The sequence below is a fragment of the Eublepharis macularius genome, chromosome 14 (genome assembly GCF_028583425.1).
Source record: "Eublepharis macularius isolate TG4126 chromosome 14, MPM_Emac_v1.0, whole genome shotgun sequence".
NCBI classification, from domain to species: Eukaryota; Metazoa; Chordata; class Lepidosauria; order Squamata; family Eublepharidae; genus Eublepharis; species Eublepharis macularius.
In genome coordinates, this window is record NC_072803.1 from 37,816,876 (window position 1) to 37,838,883 (window position 22,008).

The following is a 22,008-nucleotide window of genomic DNA, read 5'->3' on the forward strand; positions in this document are numbered from 1 at the left end:
GCACTATGATAGGCAAGACTGTGTGTGCTGAAAGAAAGCACTCATGATTCAGGACCTCAAATGTTTTGTCCTTTCTAAATTATGCCAGTTCAGCAGAAGGGAATGATTCTCTTAATTTGCATATTATGTGCTGAAGGTTAGCTATAAGGGCACTGAAGCCCTGTCCACTGGAAGCCTCCAGCAACTCTGGCTTTGGAGATTCATCAGGCATTGCTTGTATACATTTGGAAACTTTGTGCCTTTAAAAACAAAAAGGGGAAGTTGAGTCTTTATGCCTGCTGTGGTAGAATTGCAATGCAGGCATAGCCTGGCTGTAGGCATGCTGATGCTTGAGTCTCTTACAGCAAAAGGATAAGTAATTTCTCTTGGGGAACTCTGGTCTGTCTCTACACTAGTCCTTAATGTTGGTATGAACCTCCCCCGCCCCTCCGCAAGGGTTTGGAATCTTCTCCCTGAATAGCTGGTGGAGCAAAAGAGGATACATTTAGTTCTTGAATCTTCTGCCACCTAAGTTGACCCACTGGGGTCATGGAAAATTCTGTGCTCCCTCCCTGTTAATGGGCCCTAGGGACTCTTACATTATGCAATGCAAGAGACAGGATTTTGCATAGATTCCAGTAACATTTCCTTTTAGGAAGAGACTTTATGTTGGTTTTGCTTCATGTTCTTGGCCACTAGTTGCTCATACTGGGGGTCAGGAAGGGATTTTCATCTCAGTCATTAGCTACGGATGGCATGTTTGTGTATGTGGTAGAGGTGGCTTGGCCAGAATAGGTTTGTGCCAGGGATGGAAAATCAAAATGCCCCTTCCCTCCCCATGAATAAACTTGGGTCACAATCTGCCAGACAGTTCTCCTGTGCACCATCTGTTTCTTTCAGGAGGGCTTGTGCGGAAGAAATTCCTAATGCTCCTGGGTCAGCCCTCTCTGGCTCCTTCCGTCTGCTTACATCAGCTGCCTCACTTTGCCTTGTGGCAAGGCTACTGCTGTTTTTCCTGGGCTTCTTGAGTCAGAGGGATATCTGTCAACAGACATGGGGGTGAGGTTCCATATTTCCCAGGCATATATGGGCCCAAATCAGACAGGACCATGATATGGAGGAAGAGGAGGTTTAGGTCTGTCCTCTCGCACCATTTCTACAAGCTAAGAAGCATTGGGGAGCCTTTGTTTTGCCCTCTTGGGGAACCTGAACATGTACTGTTGGGCTATATGTTAAGTTTCCTCAAGGGGGAAAACAGAGGCTCTTCAAGACTGTTTCACCTGTGCAGGGGGAGAAGATTTAAGTCCAGCTTCCCAATAGGCTGTGCTCCTGACCTACTTAGGGTCCACACATGTCTGAGAAGTGTGAAACTTTTAGGACATGGCTGCTTTCACATACATTGGATAATATACTTTCAGTGTACTTTCACACAGGCAAATCCACTTGCAAACCATCTCAAAAGTGCATAGAAAAGTCGTCATCCAACATGTGCGAAAGCAGCCCACATCTCTCCACCCGACCGGGAATGTACCCAGGGAGAAGGGCGTCATGTCATCAGGCCTTCAGTACCCCGGGGGTCCCAGGGTTATCTTGATGTAGTGGTTCTAAGGCAAAACTCTTTTTGTTTTCAGAAAAGGGAGACTTCCTGGCCTTGGATCTTGGGGGCACGAACTTCCGCGTGTTGCTTGTGCGCATTCGGAATGGGATGAGGCGCAGTGTGGAGATGCATAACAAGATCTACTCGATCCCACTGGATATCATGCAGGGGACGGGAGAGGAGGTATGGCAGTTTTGGGGGGAGAGGTGTGAGCGAGGTGATCATTTCCTAAAAGAAAGGGGCCATGCTTATGTTTAGTCCCTGGCACCCGTGGTTTAAAAGGGTGTCAGACAGAAGGGCTGGAAAGCAGTGCACGGGCCCCTCCCCTGTCTCTGTATGTTAGCTCAGCATTGTTGTGACTTAGGCTGGCATCAGAACTATTGCAGTAGGAAGGGGTGGCGGAGGGTGGAATACTAGGTGTGATAAATGAGCATTTTGTATGGCACAATGAGTGGAAAGGGAGTGTCAGACCTCCTACTCTTGGTGGGCCCTGAGGGCTATGAGGTAAGGCTCAGGGCTGTTCTCTACCGTGCAGCTCTGGCCGAAGGAGGGAACTACTTGGGAGATCGTGAGTAGGCTATGTTGAGTCATGGAGATGCCACGTGGCTGCTATAAAAGCTTCTGGGCCAGGCTGACTTTCTCCCCTGAGCAGTGACGGGGCTTTGCTGTTGCTTCCTGTGACAAAGCAGCTTTACCTTCACCTCAGAGCTGGGCCTTCAGGGCCAGAAGTAAAAGATAGAACTCTGTTAATGCCTTCATCTGGTGCAGAGACGTTGTCATGAGATGGGGGCATTTGTGTTCTAAAGCTGGGATTAGAAATTACAGCCCAGAGAGCTGAAGGGTCCAGGGAAGGGGCATGTGGAGACTGAGTGGAGGCTGTCTTTCCCTCGGCAGCCCAGAACTTCCAGGATAGGATAGGAGCTGTGCAAACCTGGGGTGACATGAAACTTGTTGTCGATACAGAAAGAAATGCTGGCCACGTCTCTGTTCATTTCTAGGGGGAACATATAAATATATTGTCAGTAAGCCCCATTCTGAGGTCATAGGGGTAGATACAACAAATTTAACAGAATAACCTACAAAGTCAAATTAAAATGACCCCTTCTGCTCTTTCCAGCTTAATCCTGACTACCAGAAAATACTGGGTTTGGTAACTTGTTGCAGGGTTGGCCCCAGACGTTCCTTCAGCCCTGTGCAGCATGATCTGAGCGGTGTGTCCCAGGATTCTTTGTGTTGTTGAGTAGCAGATGCTGGGATTGAGCTATCAGCTGCTCTTAATTTGCAAGTCACAGCCTTCTAACGTTGCAAAGAATTCATTAGTGCTTCTTTAGAACCATGTACAATTTCACTAGCTGGGGCTGTTTTGGGTTAGGAAAAAGGCAAAGGGGAAGGCTTGAACCCCCATGTGCAGCCGTTCAAATCCATTTTCCATGTGCTTGAGAATTAAGTTTCAAAAATCCCTGGGAGCTCAGAACTCCCAGTGCCCAACTGGTTGGATCAGACCGCTGCAGACCCAGAAATAGTGTCACCTGTGGTCAGGCCTTTTGAGGCAGTCTTTGCTGCATAATTAAAGGAGTTGGTGGCTGACCCAGTTGTGAGATGGTTTCAGTCCTGTTGGTAGCCTTTGACCATGTTTGTATGGCGATCTCAGCAGTGCTTAATGCCAGGGCTTGTTAGCCAGCCTGCGAGTCAAGATCACCTGAATCCATCAAGGATTTCTGTCTTGCAGCTCTTTGATCACATTGTCCACTGCATCTCGGACTTCTTGGAGTACATGGGGATGAAGGGGGTGTCACTGCCGCTTGGATTCACGTTTTCTTTCCCTTGTCATCAGACCAGACTGGATGAGGTGAGCTATTTATCCCATGACTCAGAAATCTAACAGCCTCTTGCCATAAAGACTCGAGGGCAACATGCCTCCCCGCAGCTGCTGTTACCGTGTCCTTTCCCCACAATCAGAGTTTTACTCTTTGATTTTTTTAAAGTCTTATTTTGTTTCATTGTGAAAGCTTCTGTGCACATTTTGTTTTCATTTTTGTTTAGCCGCCGCTGCGCTATTAAAACAAATGAAATAAATGACTAAGAAAATAAGGACCAGTTTCAAACCCATTTAAGATGAATAAGTCAACTACTAATTTAACAAGCCAATTCCAGTAATGATCTGTTCGTTGGATGCAATTTAAAGTTGCCAGGGTTGCACCTTGCTCCCTTTCATTAGTTCAGGAGTATTTGTAGTATAATATTAATATTGTTTGTCTTATGGTAATAGCAGCGCCATCAGGAAATGTCAAGATAACCAGTGTGAGAAGGTGGGGCTTCCACAACGACAGTTGCCAGTCTCCTCCCAGATGACTCCTCCTGCCAGTGCTCTGGACAGGCTGCTGGCATAATAGCATTCAAAGTCAGGAAAATCACAGCAAGATGAGAAGGTGCCATCAAGACAGGAGGACAGCAGGGAAAACACTACACTATAAAGGGCTGGCAGCCATATTGTCTGTATGCTCCATAATAACTGAGCAAATGAATGATGCTGGTTCCAAAGGAAACCACGTGTGTGGAAGCAGCCCCATGTGACCTACATATGCTGTATAGAGCAAAAGCTGTGACAGTCTCTTCCAGGGTATAAAATAAATACCCTTTGAACAATCATTCTTTGGCTCCTTGTCCTGAAAACACCATCCCATAAACCCTTGTCTCTAGGCACGGATAGCAAGAACATTCACAGTCAGCTGCTACCTTGCAGATCTTCTGGTTGCTGCCAGGAGCAAGTCAAGCCCAAATAGTCCTGGAGGATTTACTCAGCATGGACCTTGTTTGCAGCACGGTGGAAGGAGGCAACAGACAAGCCTCTGCCTGCCGTTGACTTGGCTGCTCACCTTGCTCCTGGGCTGTTTTGACACCCCGCTTTATTCCCTGCTCATGTCTTTCAGGGCCATATGCCTACTTTTGCAGTTGGCTGGCTGTTTCGCCTTGAAACCCTCTCTTTACAACATCTTCTGTTGCTGCCTTCTTGTTTTGCAATAGTGAGGCTTCAGTTTGGGCACTTGGCCATTTGGGTTGGTTCAGAAACCTGTCATGACTTGGAGAAGGGCTGCAAACAATTTGCAGCGGTGTGTTTGTGTGTGATATTTCAGATCCGTTTCCTGAACATGGTGGGAAGCAACCAGTGAGTGGATATACCCTTAATCTAATAAAATATTCGAATAATAATTTAATTGCAAAATTTGAGGGGTGTGTGTGTGTGAGAAAGAGAGAGTGGGTGCAGGGGAAACACAAGTGTCTAAAGTAGCCAAGACAAGTATTTTGAGAAGGATTGAATGTGTTGCTGCCCTGAGCAGCTGCATTACGTCATGGGAAGGATTTCCTGCAATCTGAGGGTGTGATATCAAGTCTATTCTGGGTGCAATTCTTGGCTTTCATTGGCACCTCCAGCAGGGACTGCTTGGCCCATACATGTTTGTATCCTCTCTGTTTTGTCTTAAGGGGATACTCCTGAACTGGACTAAAGGTTTCAAAGCTACTGGCTGTGAAGGAGAAGATGTGGTGGGTTTGCTGAAAGATGCAATTCATAGGAGAGAGGTATGTTCCCTTCGGGTAGGAATTCTCGGTTCCCTAAAAACTACTCTGTGAAAAGAACTCTCTCAACCATTTCAAAATTTTAAAAAGCTTTTTGAAAAACTAAAGGCTCTAATGATATATTTACTTGGATGAGATGAGAAATGCTTATTAAATAGAATGTTCAGAGAAGCCAAGCTCTGCTACTGGGAATATTTCTGCAGATCAGCATATCTTTTAATTCATGTTAAACTTCATCCAAGTTTTGCGATTGGATTTTATGTTAATGGCTGCTGGTGGTTGTTTCTTGAGAACTTGGGGAACATTCTTGCTCTCCCTATATGAGGCCAACCCTTCTCCCCACACCTTCCCACAGGAATTTGACCTGGATGTTGTAGCTGTTGTGAATGACACTGTGGGCACCATGATGACCTGTGGGTACGAAGACCCCTATTGTGAAGTTGGACTCATTGTTGGTAAGTATTTATTTGTTTATTTATTTTATTTTTAACCCGCCCTCCCCACAAGCGGGCTCAGGGTGAGGTACAACATTTATTAAAATACAACTTAAAATAATCATAAAAACAGATAAAATACTGTACCCCTTTTGGAGCAACCAGCACGAGTGGACTCTCCATACCCCTTGTAGAGGGAGACCGGTGGAAGGCTCGGCAATGATGGGCTAAAATTAGCCTCCACCATATGCCTGGTGGAACATCTCTGTCTTACAGGCCCACCTAAATGATACAAGATCCTGGCGGGCCTGAATGTCCTCTAGATGTATATAATTAAGCTAATCTGCATTGTTTTTAATTTTATATAATGTATCCAGTTTTTTGTCAGCTATAGGGAGAGGGAAAGAATTATGCAGCAAACTGCAGACTCAGCCATGCAGCAACAGGGATTCCTGCTTTACCCCACACTGGTGCTGGGGGGAAAAAGAATCACAATGTAACTAAGACAACTGTGCTGCAAAACAAAATGAAGGTGGGGCAGCAGGGTAGGGAGAAATGCCTCGGGCGCGTAGTGGACCTGGTGGTGGTCATGCAGGTCTGGGAGGCAATGATGGCCATGCCTGTTGCCTTCTCCCACACCACTGGCCCCAAGGGCTCACCTTAATTGCTTGAGTGGAAAACTAGTGTGCCATTGTTTGGCACTCGTGCCAAAGTCTACCAACTCCAGGCTAGATACTTGCTTTTTCAATTAAGAAAGCTGAATATCTGATCCCCCCCCCAAACACACACATACAAGATCCACATTTGCATGGTTGGAAGTATGCCATGCACTTTGCCTTATTCCTGGTGGTGGTGGATAGTGCTGTCAAGTCATAGTTAACTTATGGTGACCCCTGGTGGGGTTTTCATGGCAAGAGACTAACAGAGGTGGTTTGCCGTTGCCTGTCTCTGCAACTCTGGTCTTCGTTGGAGGCCCCCCATTCAATTACTAACCAAGGCCGACCCTGCTTAGCTTCTGTGATCTGATGAGATCAGGCTATCCTGATCAGGGCACCTTATTCCTAGCAAAGCCTTTTTCAATAACCCCCCTCCCCCCTTGGACTTCCACTCCTGATGGACTCTCCCTGACCTACCCTCCTCATTGGATTATCACATTGCTGTCCATGCACTGTCTTGGCTAATGAATTTGGATTGTAAACTGTCTGGCAAAGAGGGCTGGGGCTGAGGGTTCACTGGGATAAGGGGCATTTTATAGCCATGGAAAAGAAACATCCCCTCTGCCTCCATGCTCAGTTAGTCTGAAACAATTTGAGTGTATTAAAATTAAGTACTTGTAGATGTAATAGAAATAAAAACTAAGTACCAGTTAGTGGTAGGTGAGCCCCTCCTCATGCTCTCCTTGGAATTGGGCTGCTGATTTGCCAGTAAATCCCAACTTACCCAAGTTGCCCTTACTCAGTTCTGCTCAGTTGTTGGATGTGGTAGGATCCCAAGGGTGCTCTTGAGGAGGCCACATGAAACTGCCTTATACTGAGTCAGACTATTGGTCTGTCAGTATTGTCTGCTCTGATGGGCAGCAGCCCTCCTGATTCTCAGGCAGAAGTCTTTCATATCGCCCACTAGTGGATCTTTTTTTAACTGGAGTTGCTGGGGGTTGAACTTGGGACCCTTTGCATGCAAAGCAGATGCTCTGCTCCTGCTGCAGAGATAAATAGTGCTGTGGCCAGTGTGTCTGAATGTACTAGGATGATTGACAAGCACGTGACACTAAATGCAGTAGAAAAGAGCAAGAGTCCAGTAGCACCTATAAGACTTAACAAAGTTTGTGGTAGGGTATGAAGGGTAAGTCACAGGTATCTGAAGAAGTGACTCAAGAAAGGTCATATGACCCTTACTTTCTATAGGGTAGATTGCTGCCACCAGGAATATTATATTCCAAGATATTCCTTTCAGTAACGTGCCTAAGCATCAGGCTCCTTCATGGTTCTTTGTGGCCCTGAGGATAGGAATGGGATATAGCAATGACAGCTACTCTGGGATATAACAAAAACAAAATAAACTTTTATTTTTTCAAGAAGTGTATCAATTTCATAAAAGTAGTTCTCGGTTCTTAAAGTTACTTCATTTAAACTCATTCATACAGATCTCTTCTAAGTCTTCACACACAGATAGCTTCTTTCTCTAATTCAATATTTCTCACAGACGTGCTTAAAGTTACTCAGGCTGCACACAGCTTGCCTGCTTTCTCTTGACTCAATATTTCTCTCACAGAAATGCTTAAAACTCCTCAGGCAGCACACAGCTAGCCTCTCTTTCTCTAACTAATGTTCTTTCACAAACATACTCAGTTCAGGTTTCCACACAGGTTATATTTCTCTCAATAATACTTAAACATGCTCAGGCAGCACACAGGTAGCCTCTCTTCCCCTGACTCCCTGTTCTTTCTGCCCTCTCAGTCTAAAACTGCATTCACTCTGCCCACACTCAGTCATCAACCAATCATATCACTCACTCATCCCTCTCTTTCACCACCACTCTTCACCTATCTCACACCAAGCATTTAAAGATACATGCACACATTTACTTGAAATCATTACACCCTACCACAAATTTTGTTAGTCTTATAGGTGCTACTGGACTCTTGCCCTTTTCTACTGCTACAGCCAGACTAACACAGCTATCCATCTTGACACTAAATGGTGCCACCAAAGTTTATGGTTCTTTGGCTTGGATTGTGAGCATAGGCAGTTTGCAAGGTTTCCTTCAAAGAGGGGAACCAGCATCAATTCTCTGTCTCTGATGCCAATTCATGTGCTGCCATTGTGGCTGCAGGGTGCCAGAGACCAAAATCTTCTCAACTGCTGCCGCCATCTTAAATGCTGTATGATAGAAGGGCCAAGTGAGGTTGCTTCTTGCTGGGCTACTGGGCAGAAAGTGGCCTACACATTTCCTGTCTTTGTAAACAAGCTTGATGGATACTCCCTTTCAGGAAACGATAGTGGCAGCCGCTCTCTCCCTCCTCCTCCTTGGCTTCCTGTTGTATCCTCTGCACTGAATACAGTTAAGCCACTGTGGCCCTTGGTGCTCCTTATTCCCCTGCAAGCAGAGCAGTGTTCCTTCAGTATAGTAAACTGATGTATGTGAATCCCCAGGAACGGGAAGCAACGCCTGCTATATGGAGGAGATGAAAAATGTGGAGCTGGTGGAAGGGGACGAGGGCAGGATGTGCGTCAACATGGAATGGGGCGCCTTTGGAGACAACGGCTGCCTGGATGACTTCCGGACTGAGTTTGATGTTGCAGTGGATGAGCATTCCCTCAACCCCGGAAAACAAAGGTGAGTGGCAAGGGGCTCTGGAGAAGGTTTCCTGTGCCTCTGGTACTCCCTAGCAGATGCTGAACTCATAGTTTTGCTTGTGATGAAAGGGCTCCAGTGAGAATGCCATTAGGCCACATCATGCATGAGGAGCCCATGAGATAAATCTTATACTGTAAAGATCTTCCAATAGGATCCTTATCCCGTTTAGTTGCTCATCTGTGTTTGTCTTGTAATTGCCTGCCTCTCACCAAAAGGACCCATATCTTCACTTTTAAACTGTAGATTCCCACCTGAGCTCTCACTGTTGATGAACTTGGAATTGCTTACACCTTTTGTGTATTCTGCACAGTGATGGATGCATTGTACAGTCCCTGTCCCAGGCTTTATTTTACTCTGTTTTACTTCTATCATACTTTTTTGGTGGAAAGTTGGCTCCCAAAATAGTTTGCAGCATTTAAGGTTGCTGGCAGGGGCAGCTCTCAGCCCATTTAGGGTCCTGGCCTGTTAAAGGCCTGGCTGCTGCTGCTTCTCTCCCAGCCTCAGGGATGGCAGCTGGGGGTGGTCTTGGTTGGAGCTGGGCCCAGTCCCGACAGAGGGAGCGTGGCTGCTGCCTCCCCTCCTGCTAAAGGCTAGAGAGAGCCTTTTCTGTTCTCTCACCCTTGGCGGTGTGCGGCCATTTCTCCGTGTCTTGGCCTGTGCATTGGTGCGAGTGAGCAGCTGATGTGGCAGGCGTATCTCTGCCAAAACCACAGCAGAAGGGGTGCCAAAGAACGCTTTGCTGCATCTCAGTTGGGGAGGAAGCTGCACAGTGGAGCTGTCCACACATCCTTGGGACTGGGGTCCAGATGGAAAGTTCTCGGAGCTGGTCTTTCACTTCTGGTTGCATATCTGAGCCTGGAATGCTTGCTGAATTGTGATCTACAAGCCCGTGTTGGCAAATTGCTCTGCTTGCCGTGTTCTATATTCTCGAGTAGAAAATCTGCCCCTCTCACCTGCCCCTCACCCCTATTTTCGGGCTCAGGTTTGAGAAGATGATCAGCGGGATGTATCTGGGTGAGATTGTCCGGAATATTCTGATCTGTTTCACCAAACGAGGGCTGCTCTTCCGTGGGCGGATTTCTCAGCGGCTAAAGACGAGGGGCATCTTTGAGACCAAGTTCCTGTCGCAGATTGAAAGGTGAGGACTGAATGAGAAGAGTGGGTTAGGTAAGATGCCTTATGTCGGGGCAGGGACTGCAGGTACCTCCTTCTGAAAGGATCCTTGCAGGGAACTCCCAACTTTTGCGTAAGTCTGCACTGGGCCAAAGCAAATATGAGATGATGCAAAAACAAACCACCCGGGTTGGTGGAGGGAGGGGGACACTGATGACGGGATCAGTTTTGGAACTTGTTTGGGCTGTTCTCTGTGTTCCAGTCAAGCTGAATGTGGTGTAATAAATGAATGGAACTTGCTGCCTTGAGCTTCTTGGAGAAAGGGCAGGATGAAGAAGCTCTAGATGGAGAGAGAACAGAACCATCCTTTCTTATGTGCTCCTGGTCTGCTCCCATCTAGTGGCCAGTCAGCTCCTTGTCCTACAGTGCTGTGAATTTTGATGAAGCAGCACTAGACATGAGACATTATTAACTGCAGTGGAATGGGGTGGGGATGCATGACATCATGCAGAGTATGTCATGCTGCCCATTTTCCTTACTAAACATTATAAAAAGACGGGGGAAGTGGACTTAGGGAATTCAAGAGCAGACCCATAGTTATCGTCTTGTGTATTTACAAAAGCTGTGGGGTCTGCTGGTGACTCTTGGCCTGCAGGCTGAGATTTGCCACCTTGATAAGAGATTTCAGTGAGCTTGGAAGCATGACTTTTTAAGTTCAGCGGGGCCTATTTCAAAATCAGTGTGCAAAAGATTGCAGGATGACTGGTCTGCCATTCTGAGGTGTCTGAAACTGTGGATGGTTGCCTGGGCTTGCAGTTTTTTTCCAGAAGTATCCTGGGAAGTTTTCCCTGCTTGATCCATGTTGGACATTGCCAACATTTCTCACTCTTGCACTGATGCCAGAGATGAACTCTTCTGCACTGCTTGCTCAGAACAAATGGTAAATACTTTTGCAGAGTGTCTGCAATGTCCTTTTATTACATGGAAAGTCTTATCAAAAAGATTCTGCAAAAGTTCTTACCATTTCCTTACTTGGAAAGGAGTGAACAACTTCAGTCAGTTTTAAGAAATCTCTGTATGTTAAGCTGAAAGTCATGAAAGCTGAAAAACAATGAATCGGGGAATGTCAAGTCAGTAGAAATGCTTGCATTGGTCCAACTTTGGTTAATCTGGAGTTCTCTGAGCTTCACAGAGCTTCATATCAGATGAAAGCTCAGAATTCTGTGAACCTATACTCCAACATCAGCCTCTTTTAACCTCAGAAAGGGTCCTATATTTTCTCTGATGTTTTTGTATCTTCTGTCCTTTGTCATCTGACTATACAGCACACTAATTGCTAAAGTGTTACAACGGTCTCCCTTGCCCTATACGTGAGCCGATTTAATGGAGGTTCAAGCCATCTCATGGCCATTTCACCGGAAGTGCCACATTCTTGCTTCTAAGGCCCACTTTCTGTCCTTACAGTGATCGTCTAGCCCTGCTCCAGGTCCGTTCCATCCTCCAGCACCTTGGCCTGGAAAGCACATGTGACGACAGCATAATTGTGAAGGAAGTGTGCACAGCAATTGCTCGGCGCGCTGCCCAGCTTTGTGGAGCAGGGATGGCAGCTGTGGTGGACAAAATCCGGGAGAATCGTGGGCTGGACTTCCTTAAGGTCACAGTTGGTGTGGACGGGACCCTCTACAAACTTCATCCCCAGTATGTTTATCTGCCTGGATGAAAGCTTATATTGCTTATCCCATTCTTAGTGGGTGTTGGTGATTTTATTGCTGCTTCTACAAAGATTTGGAAGGAGTGGAAAAATTAGGAGCAGGCAAAGGGGAGGTTCTCACATTCACTTCTGGACCCACAACACTCTCATTTGCTTAGTAGGAGTAGCCCAACATTGCCTGTATACCATGCTTATAAACGTGCACATGTTTATACTCAAGCATACTAAGTATTTCGTCACAAATGCTAATAACAGCCGTGCAACTATTTCTGCCAACCACCTCTCTGAAGAAGGGAAAGGCAGGATAAAAATATTTTAATAATAATGTAATAAGCTGAGGGCTGAAACTGCACACATTGCCTACTGGAAGGCCCTGTTCAGTCCCCTTTGTGGTTTTTGAGATTTCGCCAGGTGCTTTCCACAGATCATCATGAAGGTTAGAACCTTGCATTAAGAGCAGATTATTGCGGTGGTGAATTTTGCATGAAAAACTAACAGTGCTATTCTAAGGTGAGTTACATTCTTCCAAGTCCATTTCAGTCAGTGGGCTTAAAAGGGTGCAACTCTGCTTAGTACTTCACTGTAAGTTTTGTGTTTACATCACATAGTTGTGGGTAGACATGGGCACGAACAGCATTACGAACAAAAAACCCACAAACAGCCTAATCTGCTGTTCTCGAACAAGCTGTTCATGAGGCCCCATCCTAAATGAACAGGTGGTCGTTGCAAGGCTTGTTGGCAGCCCGGTTGGCAAGCCAGACAGTCTGGCACCTGCAGTCAATCCCTTTGGCAACCGGGAGGGACTGAACTCTGTCTGAGTTCCTTCTGGCTTTCCTTCTGGCTTTAACCTTTCAAAGTACTTCCAGCAGAGAGTCCCATTTTTGCCACTGTGAAGAGAAAATGACAGCCAACAGGGAGACCCGTGGATCATGCCTTTCCCGGGGTGCAATCTCTCTGAAACATGGGGGGTCGTAAGAGGACAGTGAGGCCTATGTCCCCTGAAAATTTGGTGGGTATTGGACATTGGGAAGGTCAATTTGTGGGGTGTTTAAAGGGCCCTGCCCCTTGCATGTGCAGGAAAGGGCCCTTTAAACTATCAGCTGGCAGGCGGCAGGGGGGGATCCCCCCTGCTGCCTGCCAGCTGATAGTTTAAAGGGATCTTTAAAGGGCCAGGTAAGTGGGTTTGAGGGGAGGGGGGCTGAGTGGGGTGGTTGGGGGTGGTTCTGGCCCCCACGAACAACGAACATGTCCAGGAACAGTTCATGTTCATCCATGTTCATTGTTCGTTGTTCGTGGATGGCAACGAACAACGAACAGGGTGTTCGGGGTTTTTTCCCCCCGTTCATGCCCATGTCTAGTTGTGGGACGCATGTAGTCTTATGTAGGAAATGAAGCACAAGGGTGCACTAAATTAAGTTTTTCTTATGCATTAGGCAAAAAACAAAACAAAATCTATGCTGCAGTCCTTCCCAGCCTCCTGCCCTTTTGGATACTTAATTACAAATACTAATAGGTCAAAAATACAAACAAAATCAAAATAATAATAGGTCAAAAATACAAACAAAATCAAAATATTAAAAAATAAAAGAAAAAGGAATACTTTATTTTAAAACAGGAGATGGAGATTTCTGTTCCTGTTTCTGGACCACTCTCATTTTCTTTCCCTTCTCTGCAGCTTCTCCTCTGTTATGTATGAGACGGTGAAGCAGCTCTCTCCAAAGTGTGAGGTAACATTTCTTCAGTCAGAAGACGGCAGTGGCAAGGGTGCAGCGCTCATCACTGCTGTGGCATGCCGAATCCGGGAGGCTGGTCAGCACTAACCATCTGGGGGCGGAGAGCTGGTTCCAACATGGTGGATGCTCCTTGTTCACCCTTGGCTCCCCTCACCACTACAGGCAACTCCTTGCTTGGCTTCTTCTCAGCAGATACAACCCTTCAGACTCCAGACTCTGTCTCTCTTGTTTAAACGTATTCCTTGAGCTCTTCCGCATGCTATAAGAGCACATATCGAGTAGAGCTTAAAGTGGTGCTTGGGCATCTCCTTCCAGTCCCTGCCTTACACAGAGTTTCCATTGGATGTCACCCATCACCGTCCCAACCCGGGTCTTCTAGAGAACTGGCGGGCAGTGAAGAAATGGTTCTGTCACTTTGCATCAAGTAGTAATCTTATATCCAAATCTTGACATTGGTGTAGCAGAAAATGTAAAAGAAAGCCAAAGCTCTTTCAAAACTGGGCTGAAGAATCGACCTGCTGTTGTTTCTGTGAAAAATCTTGGTACTTTTTTTTTTTTAAGGGACAGGTTGTACGGATTTTAAGATAATGCTCCTTGAAGGATACAAGTATCCGTACAGGGAGAGCAGAGGGTGCTGCTATTTGAAGGTACCTGTTAAATTGTGTGAAAGGTGTGTCTTTAATCCAAATGGCTGAGCCATGTGCCTGGAAATGTTTGATGACCCTCTTCCAGCCTGTCCTTTCCCATTTAGATTTAAATCTAACCCATGGATTTGGTGCCATACAGGTGCCTGTTTGGAGGCTGCTGCTGCTCCTACTTTCCGCTGTGGATTCTGTAAATAACTCCCCCCCAACAGAAGTCCTTTCTCTTTCCACAAAAGAGCACCACCTTTAATGTGGAGTGAGGAATAGCTTATTTTTGTCTGTGAAATAGCATCCTCATCTTACCTCACACGTGGCTTGACACTCTAACCAGTTTCTCAAAAACTTGTTTGTTCTCCTCCCCCTTATGTATAGTTAGAGAGAAAAACAGAGATTCTATGTGTGTGTGTGTGTGTGTGTGTGTGTTGTGTGTATAATAAAAAAGCAGGGATTCTTTGTGTGCAAGTGAAGAGAGAATACTTTGTAAAATGAAATGTTTCTAAGGGATGACTTCAGAGGCAAATTGGAGGCTGGAATTTGGTCTGACATTTTAGAGGAGGAATATTCACATCAGTAATTTTTGGACCCCTCAAAGGAAACTGGAGATTGTTCATATCGGTTAAATAACATCACCAAATTCTTGTTCCTGCTGCTTGCAGTTGTCATTTCCCACAAAGCAATCTTTTAAACATGGACCACAACCTTTGTTCCAGTGATGTGTGCACAAGTGTAATGAATGGCGATTGTGCTGCAGTAGTATGTTAAGGTTAGTCCTCTATTCTAATCCGCCATGAAAGCCCTGTTATTGTTATTGGAAAAGGATAAGTCCCTGACATGTATTACATGGGTGAGTCTTGGGAAAATATCCTCTTGCATCTTGTTCCCACCCCAAAGGGATAACAATTTGTGCCTAGATCTTCTGCCTCCTGCAGTCTGTTTTCACTTTTGGCCATATTTATTTTCTACTCAACATGAATGTTGAATAGAACTTCTGATTTTCACAGTTATAAGATGTAGGGTCTTGTTTGTTTCTCAGCCTCCAACCGTACAAAAATTTAGAAATGAACACAATCACTAAGCCTGAGACCCATTAAAGTCCTCAGCGACCTTAACTTATATATAACTGGGATGGGATTCCTTTGGAGACAAACAGAAAGGAGTGTATGTTGTATGTGTTCCAAACTTCATTTTGAACCTTTTTGAGATCTTTCTTTAAGGTATTTTCAAAGATCATTGCTAGGCCATTCTGTGTGGCTTTCAATTCCTCATCTGTTAGTTCAGTTATTACAGTGAAGGGGATCATGGACTTTTGTGAGGGCTCTGCCATGAGAAAAAATTGTCAACCAGCAAATCTCTAATAAAACAGAAAATATTTTTGGTATCTATTTTAGCACAAGGTACCCAAGAAATCCTTGGGTGGGCTGTCAGTTTGAAGAGAGAATATTTTTCTCTATTTTTTTACGTCTATGTATATATTTATATGGCTTGGAATAACTAAATACCAAAAGAATCTCTCCAGTCTGTTGGGGTACCAATTCAGATTTAAAGCACATTTATTTTTTTCTGTCTCTCTCCTTTTTTTAATTTTAAATGTTTGCATATTTTATAAGAAGCTTCAGAGTTGCAATAAAGACAAACATTCTGAAATGCATTTCAAAATAGTGAAATTGAACTCTGATGTAGGGCAAGCATCAAGATTAAAAAAGTTTTACATAAAGAAAAGATTTGACTAATTACAAACCCAAACAGATTTGTGTAACAGTTGATTGAAAATAGCCTGCGTTCGCTGAACTGATAGAAACACAAATGTATGATCTAGTGTATTCTGGAGAAAGCAAAGAGGATATTTTTTAAACTTGAATATCAGGGGGCTGCCACATTGTACCCCGCCCTGAGATGCATTGTATTTCACCAAAAGTGAACGTTAATGAATAGAAAATTTTATTTTTATAGTGACTGTTAAAGGGAAAAAAGAGAACAATAAAGTGAGTTTTGTGTGTGACAGTTTGGATCCGGACTGGTTGCAATGATTGCAGGGTTTTTTTAGAATTGCCTGACTAGACTTTTAAAATCTTAAGAAAGGCATTTCTAGATCAGTCCAAGAGTCTTCCTAGAGCAGCATCTTGTCTCCATCATCCAGTCTCTAAGAAACTTGCATACAGGACAGGCATGTAAGAGCTGTCCCTCATAGCCTGCCTCTGAACATGGGGTTCTGTAGAGCTTCTGTCCTCCCTGAATTTGACGAATCCTTTATTTTAAAAAAGCCATCTCAAAAAGCCGAAACATCTTATGGCGGTAAGTTCTTTATGAAGAGTAGCAGGATTCATTCCTTTGCATTGCAGAATCTTCCATGAGCTTGCACAATAACAATTGAATAATTGGCATAAACTACACATGTCTGTAAAAATGGTTGGCTAGTATTAAAAAGGGTTGGCTAGTAGTAAAAAAAGAAGAGTACAGTTCTTTCACAGAAGCCTTTCTGAAGGAGGATGGGAGACCTGGGGTATCAAAGAAATGTACTCTGAAGTAGAGATGGGTATGAACCAAAATACGAACCAGAATTCATGACGAACCAGGCCGGTTCATGGTTCGCGAACCAGCAGTTTGTCAGCTCTCATTTCTGACGAACCACCACGAACTTTAGGCTGGTTCATTTGGTTTGTTTTTTGGTTCGTCACTGCAGACAGCCTGGTGCCGATCAATCAGTTTCCTAAGCAACGGGATGGACTTCCTGCAGACCTTCTGCTGACCCGGAAGTGAGCTTCTTCTGGCCCATAAGTGACCAGCTGCTGACCCAGAAGTGACAATTTTCTGACCTGGATGTGACGTTTTCACGAACCAAACGAACCGGTTCACAAACCGGGGTGGGGGGCAGGTTTATGAAAGTTCATGGTTCGTGAAATTTAATGAACCACAAACCACATGGTTTTTTTCCCAGTTCATGCCCATCTCTACTCTGAAGCCACTAAAATCTCAAAGATTCTGACTGAATAATTGTACAAGAATGGGGCAGTCTGTCCAGAGCTGATTGACTACTGGAGGCTTCATGGCTGGCAGTAAGGTGTATTTTTCCCTCCAGGGCCATTGACTCGTAACTCATCTAGGGGCTGGTTTACATTCATCACTTGATGCACCACAGTAGAAAATGATATTGAAATATAATGAGCTCATGGTGATTCGTTGGCTCACTTGCATGTGCAAGCAGGGTGATGGATGTGAAAACGGTAAGCAGTCATATGCCCTTTGTTTTTGGCCATATTGTATTATTCATACTATTGTCATTCATAGTGTACTGTGGTATTTTTCTGCTCCTCGTCGACATTAAAACTATTAGCAGATTAGATTCAAAGAATAAGAAGTGTCCCAATACACAAATCTCAGCTTCCAGTGTCCTTTTCTTAGCAGTTCTGTATGACTGGGGTGACAAAAAGGTGTGAATGAGAGGATACCTCAGAAGTTGTTAGCCAACTAAACACACACATACAAAGACCGAGATTACTGCCATGAAAAAAGACAATATTGTAAGTAAGTATACTAAAGGGATAACAATATTGCCCCAGGTTTTCAAAAAGACTATAATGAAGTTCAAGATTGTAAAAATATGGCTTAAAATAATGAATGCCAGAAGTGTAACAAGAAGCGTATGGCAAAAATTTCTAGATGTCTGACAATGCAGTCTGTATAGCTTAGAGCTTGGCTTAATAACAATAACAATAATAACATTAGATTTATATACCACCCTTCAGGACAACTTAACGTTCACCCAGAGCAGTTTACAATGCGTGTTGTTGTTATCCTCACAACGATTAGCCTGTGAGGTGGGTGGGGCTGTGAGAAGCTGTGATTGACCTAAGGTCACCCAGCTGGCTTCAAGCAGAGGAGTGGGGAATCAAACCCCGTTCTCCAGATTAGAGTCCTGCTGCTCTTAACCACTACACCAAACTGGCTATCTGGTTTTACAGCCCACCCCCACCCACCCCTGCCACCAATTCTGTTAACAATAGGATTTGAATCCAGTGGCACCTTAGAGACCAACAAGATTTTCAGGGAATAAGCTTTTGAGAGTCAAAGGTCCCTTCTTCAGATATCTACTATTTCAGGTAGATTACAAAAATTCTGCTGAATTCTGCACAGATCCAATTGAGAAATGCACATGATGGGTTGGGCACCAGGTGGTGCTGTTGTGCTTACAGTCGACAGCCCCTGCTCCCACCTTAGGCTAATCTTTGCTATGTACTTAAAATAGTTTGTGTTGGCTCTTCTCCTAAGAGTCGTCACATATTTTGGGAGGGAAGGGGCCTAGGTATGGTTGCCAGTCTCTAGTTGATGGTTGGTGATCTCCCAGAATTACAATTGATCTTCAGGTGATAAGAGATCAGTTCCTCTGGAGATAATGGCTGTTTTGGAGGGTGCACGCTATGCCATTATACACCACTGAGGTCCTTCCCCTCCCTAAACTTCACCGTCTATGATCCACTCACAAAATCTCCAGAAATTTCCCAATCTGGAGTGGGTGGACTGAGGAATTGCTTTTCAGTACTCTCACAAAACTGTGGCCAAACCGAACACAATTTTGGAGTCCATCACCTGATTTCCAACATCTTTTTTTTCTTTTCTTCAAAGGACACAAGATGGGGAATTTAGAGTTGTGAACTCTGGCCTGAGAAGTTCCAGGAGATTTAGGGTTCATGCTGGTGGAGGGGGGAATATAGGGAGAGATTTCACCTAGAATCTATGGTATTTGTTGTGTCACAGAGTTTGCTTTCAAAAACAGCCATTTTCTCCAGGGGAACTAATCTTTGTGGTCAGGAGATCAACTGCAATTCCAGAACTCTAAGCCCGACTTGGAGGTTAACAATTCTAAAGGGTATACTGGAGATTAGAGGTGGGCACAGTCTGCAAAATGGACCTAAATTTGACATGGTCCAGCCCGGTTCATGGTTCACGAATACACAGGTCGTGGGTCTCATGTTTTTCACGAACTTTGGTCCATTTGGACCAGTCCATTGGTCCGTGAGTCCAGACATTCTGGCACCAATCTATCCATTCCCTAGGCTATGGAATGGACGTTCACAGACCTGCAGCCCCTGGAACACACCAATCCTAGCCCTCAAAACCTTGATAGGCAGTTCTGGCTGCCAACCAGAGAGCTCCAATTCTTCTCTATGTGAGCAAGGAGCAAGAATTAATTCCCTAGGCAATGGAGGGGAGGGACAGTCTGCAGCCTTTGGAACACACCAACTCTAGCCCTTAAAAAGCTGATAGGCAGCTCTAGCTGGCAACCAGAGAGCTCCCATTCTTCTCTATGTGAGCAAGGAGCAAGAATTAATTCCCTAGGCAATGGCTGGGAAGGTGTCTGTGTGGTGAATGAGGGGGCTCTTCCCCACCCTTTTCTGTTTGATTTTGGTTCATTTCAACTTTTTGGTGCTGCAAGCCAATTAGCATTTGCGACTCCTAGTATCTACTGGAAGTTTCCTGGGGTGGCCACTTTGGGGGTCTGTAACTTGGACCTCCAAAATGCAATCTTGGTCAAACTTGGAGGGTGGCTGGAGGAGAGCCTGCTGAAGCCCTGCTGTGAGTTTGGCATCTCTGAGTGTGAAGGGGGCAGTCCTAGGGCCCCCGGAAGTGACAGACCACAGGGCAGGTCCGTGAAAAGTTTGTAGTCTGTGAAACATGACAGATCATGGGCTGATGGTCTGTGGAGTTTTTCCGGTCCATGCTCACCTCTACTAAGGATAGTATATCGTCCCCTTGGCTAAAAACAGCTGGTGAGAGGGGAGAGAATTAGAGAAATAGTGCAAGAGCAAAGGGCTACAGGGCAACAGTCCTCCCCCTGGGGGGTAGATTAGCCCTTTGCCCCTGCACTATTTCTCCAGTCTAAATCTCTCCCCCCTCTCACATGCTGTTCTTAGCCCTGTGGAAAACATTGCTAGTATACCCCTCCTTCCACAAGCTCATCAGCTTTTGACTTAGATCAGGGAAACAGCATTGGGGAAAGAGTTCCAACCCCTCTTCCTCACCTAACGCTGCTGCACCAGGCATCTCACTCTGGAAACTTTGCACAGAGAAAAAGGGCACCAAGAGATCTCTCATATTGCCTCTGGTTTTGGTCTGGCAGGGCAGGGGAGGGAGGGGGCTACATGCCAGGGCCAGTTTGCGATCATGAATAGCTCCTTTAAGTCATTTAGAACTGCACTGAGTGACTTCCGTTAGGAGTGCCAGCAGGTAGACCGCAATTCCTGCTGCTGTTGGGTAGGGTAGTGGGGGCAAAATAAGCCAAAATGCCATTGCAGTGATGGTGTGGGGTCGGGTTGCTGGTAACCGGTGGGAGTCTTGGGGAGGGTGGAGTTTGCTTCTGAACCCCATAAGGCAGAGGTACTCAGCTTTGTTAAGCTCATGGATACTTTTGGAATTTTGAGAAAGGGTAGGGAGCGCTGCCTCAAAATAGGTACCATGGTGGGAGGCAGGATCAATCATAAAATACTGGGAGGTTTCAAGCCGAGCATTCTCCCATGATGGAGGCAGTTCTTTCCAAACGGGCACTCCCTGCAGGTGCGTGTGTTTGTGTGTGTGCCTTCTGAAGTGTCTCCTGCTCTAATGAGGCAGAGGAGTGCCAGGACTGGCTCTTTGCTTTGGGGATGTAGCAAATGGCCATCTTCAAACACATCAACTGGCATCATAGTGCCAATGGGTCCCCTGTTGGGGATCTCTATAGGGTTGTTAGCCTTCAAGTGAGGCCTGGAGCTGCTGGAATTACAGCGCCCACATGGAGAAGTAGGGGGTACCATCAAGTTTGGAGGAAAAAGTCCTGTCCGTTTAATAGAGGCTTAATGTGTGGCAATGGGTAGCTGAAGCATTTCATGGCACGGAAGTAAATAACATCACCTGGTGAATTACATCCCATTAAGCTTTTGTTTAAAAGAAAGGATATTTTTCTCCAGGAAGCTGGCAACCATCTGAATGGGAAAACAGGCTCTGCTGTCTCCTTTGTGTGGGCTGCACTAGATCATCTCTTAATTTTTCATTTTGCTAAAGAGAGAAAACATTCACTGCCTTGAGTGGGAGTCTTGCCATAACATTGGCAGCAGCTGCTTTTAGAAGGTGTTAAAGCAACTGAGGACAATGCATTGTGCAACTTGGAGGCTGCTTCTCACACGAGATCACAAGTGACATCTTTCTTGCTTATTCTGCTGATATATATATATATAACTTCATGGAAGAAACCATTATGTCTAGGGGTCATCCTTCCTCTTATTTATCAGGGAGGAGCTATGACTCAGCATCAGAACATCTGCTTTGCACATTCAGTTCCCAGCATTTCCAGTTCAAAAATGATCTGGTAGTATGTGATCCGAAAGCATGCAGTCTGAGACCTTGGAAAGCTGTTGCCAATCCAAATAAGTGGTACTCATTGCATGGACTCAGTATAAGGCAAGTTTCATGATAACGGATCCTACCACAAAGGGCCATCTCAATATAATTTCATTTTTCATGTAGCTATTTTTCACGTAATATAGGACTGAGTAATTGACCACCTGTCTGGGCTGCCTGCTATATTTTCTTGGGTGGGACCCACGGGAGTCGCACCAAACACCCTGTGACTGAAACCACCCCAGGAAGATGCTGAAAAATGAAGGCAGCTCATTTCCTTTGCAAAGTGAACTCCTGTACAGCAGAGCTACGTCCACCTTCCTCCGGCCTCTGGGGGAGAGAAAGATTTCTCTTATTTGGCATTTTAAAAGTGCCCAACAAACACTCCAAAGGTTCCATTCATTTGTGGGTCAAGAGGAAAATGAAGGTTATTAGGAGAGAGGGAAATTGCCTGCTTAGGGGCCTGGCCTTCTGTTTCCTTGGCAACAATTTGTTC

At 45.2% G+C, this 22,008-nt stretch overlaps 1 protein-coding gene across 1 annotated transcript in view; it reads left to right on the forward strand.

The window, feature by feature from the left end:
- Positions 1–16,143, forward strand: part of LOC129342029 (hexokinase-2) — a 45,734-nt gene extending 29,591 nt beyond the window's left edge. The window contains exons 11-18 of the mRNA XM_054997464.1: positions 1,611–1,759; positions 3,306–3,425; positions 5,060–5,155; positions 5,508–5,607; positions 8,739–8,922; positions 9,926–10,081; positions 11,521–11,754; positions 13,443–16,143. Coding sequence (XP_054853439.1) covers positions 1,611–1,759; positions 3,306–3,425; positions 5,060–5,155; positions 5,508–5,607; positions 8,739–8,922; positions 9,926–10,081; positions 11,521–11,754; positions 13,443–13,587 — 1,184 coding nt within the window. The 3' untranslated portion in view covers positions 13,588–16,143. The remainder of the gene's footprint in view (positions 1–1,610; positions 1,760–3,305; positions 3,426–5,059; positions 5,156–5,507; positions 5,608–8,738; positions 8,923–9,925; positions 10,082–11,520; positions 11,755–13,442) is intronic.
- Positions 16,144–22,008: the final 5,865 nt, after the last annotated feature.